The sequence below is a fragment of the Chaetura pelagica genome, unplaced genomic scaffold (genome assembly GCF_000747805.2).
Source record: "Chaetura pelagica isolate M959 unplaced genomic scaffold, ChaPel_1.0 scaffold125, whole genome shotgun sequence".
NCBI classification, from domain to species: domain Eukaryota; kingdom Metazoa; phylum Chordata; class Aves; order Apodiformes; family Apodidae; genus Chaetura; species Chaetura pelagica.
The window spans coordinates 286605-288627 of record NW_009953392.1 but is presented as its reverse complement, the minus strand read 5'-3'; the positions used below and the strand labels follow the sequence as shown (position 1 = coordinate 288627).

Below are 2023 nucleotides of genomic sequence, written 5' to 3'. Positions count from 1 at the left end.
CTGCTGAAGGAGCCACCTCCATGGCTGCAAGGCTGTTTGAGTCTTCTCTTGGCATTTTAGATGTTGGGTACATGCAGGGATTGTGCCTCCACATCTTCCCCTTGTTGCCATTGCCTCTTAGCCTGGTGCAGGTGAATCCTGCTGTCCTACCTGGCAGCAGGTACAAATTGTTCATGCAATTACTAGATCAGCTGGGTCAGACCAGAGGTTCATGTGGCCACCATGGCCCATGCTGCTCTCTCTCACCTTCAGCTGTGGATGTCATGGAAGAGGATAAGAATGAGGCAAGTATGGGTGATGTTTCCCTCAAGTTCCCTGCCAGCCTCCACTTTGCAGCTTAGAGGCTCCCTGAGTCTAGCATCCTTGTGTTTGACAGAGCTTGATGAGTTCCACTTCCATAGACTTGTGCTGCCTTTGCTTGGACCCCTCTGCATTTTTGTCATCTTAAACATCCTATGAGCAAGGAGTTTCATGGCTTTTCTGCCTGTTGTATGGAAAACCAGCTCCTTCCATTGGTTTATTTGGCAACCTACTGGTTTCATTACATGGCAGATGAGCTAAGCAGCCACCTTGTCTCTCCTGCCTCCATCATCTCTCTCCTCAGCTGCCTCCTTTTTCAAGTCAAAAAGTCTTGTTTTACTTCATCCCTTGTGTGAGAACTTCAGTTTTCCTTTTGCCCTTCATGACCCTTTTTCAGTTCTGCTGGATACTTCTTGGGTTGATAACTTGAGCTTTGTTCTTCCCAAAGAATTCCCAGTACTGGTTTTATGTTTTTTTTAAATGGGCAGGAATAATTCCATGAAAAGATCTGCTTCATCTGCCTTCTGCATCTTGTTCCCTCAGTCAGCCTGAACTTGTCATTTTTTTTTCCCCCTGGATTGCATCTTGTTCCCTCAGTCAGCCTGAACTTGCCATTTTTTTTTCCCCCTGGAAGCATTGCTTTGGATTTATCTGAACCAAAGTTCATCTTTCATTTGAATGCAGTTGCTCCTGGAAAGTTCTTCTGTGATTGTTTGCAGTCAGCCACTCTTGCTACTAGCCTGAACAACTTGGTGGCATCAACAAACCTGGTCATGTTGCTATTCACCTCCTATTCCAGGTTTTTAATGAATCTCTTTGAGAAGCATGTGTCCCAGCACAGATCCTGCAGGAGTCCTGCAGGTCTGTAACAAACCTTCTCTGTGAAAAATGACCTTTCTTTCCTACCTGATATATTTGTGAAGATTTGATTCCTTCCCTGCCTTTAAACCAATTGTTCATCTGTGTCAGAGCCTTCACTCCTCTTTTGTCCTTGTCTTTGGATCAAACAACACACATGATGGCACCTTGCTGGTGAGCAATGCTGTGATTTGTTACATTGCAACTTATCCTTTCTCCTCCCTATACTTTTGTTTCTTTATCTTCCCTGTTTTTTCTTGTGTTGAACTTAAAATACAAGTTTTCATGGGCTCTTTTTGGTGCAGGACCTAGAGTACCAGGGTTCCTAGTATGTATCTGAGTCTCTAGGTCCTACTGGAGTGTAGTTATCAACAGCAGAAAGTGTGCTAGTTATAACCTGTGTAGAAAAATGAAACCAGTTTTGACTAATTCATGGAATTAGTCCTATCATTAGTTTGGATTAAAGTAAACCCTCTGTTACTTAGACTGGTTCTGTCAAGTGGCTTTAAGTGAGCAGATTTGTCCAGGCTGTCTGAGGTGCCAGAGGTGAGGGTGCTGGAAAGTGGAAGATCACTTCTTTGTCCCAGAAACAATGCTGAGGTCTCAGTGATGACAGTTGTGTGGACAAACCTGCCTTGCAAACCCAACTCCCTGCAGAAATGAGCTGCTTAGGGGTGGCTCTTTCTGCAGCTTGGTTTCCATTGTGCAGCGTGTGGATGTGCTTGATCTTTTCAGCTGTGTGCTAATGACATCCTGGATGGAGTGGAGGACCTCATTGATGGCATTTCTCACCTGCCAGAGCCAGACAAGACCCTTCACCCCCAGGACTCTGAGCCCCAGCATAACTCTGGGCATGGGGAGGAAG

The 2023-nt window shown here is 45.2% G+C and overlaps 1 protein-coding gene across 1 annotated transcript in view; it reads left to right on the top strand.

The window, feature by feature from the left end:
* The window catches only part of WDR59 (WD repeat domain 59), a 42397-nt gene that overhangs the window by 13944 nt on the left and 26430 nt on the right, over positions 1-2023 (top strand). The window contains exon 11 of the mRNA XM_009998309.1: positions 1894-2021. Within this exon, the coding sequence (XP_009996611.1) occupies positions 1894-2021 (128 nt within the window). The remainder of the gene's footprint in view (positions 1-1893; positions 2022-2023) is intronic.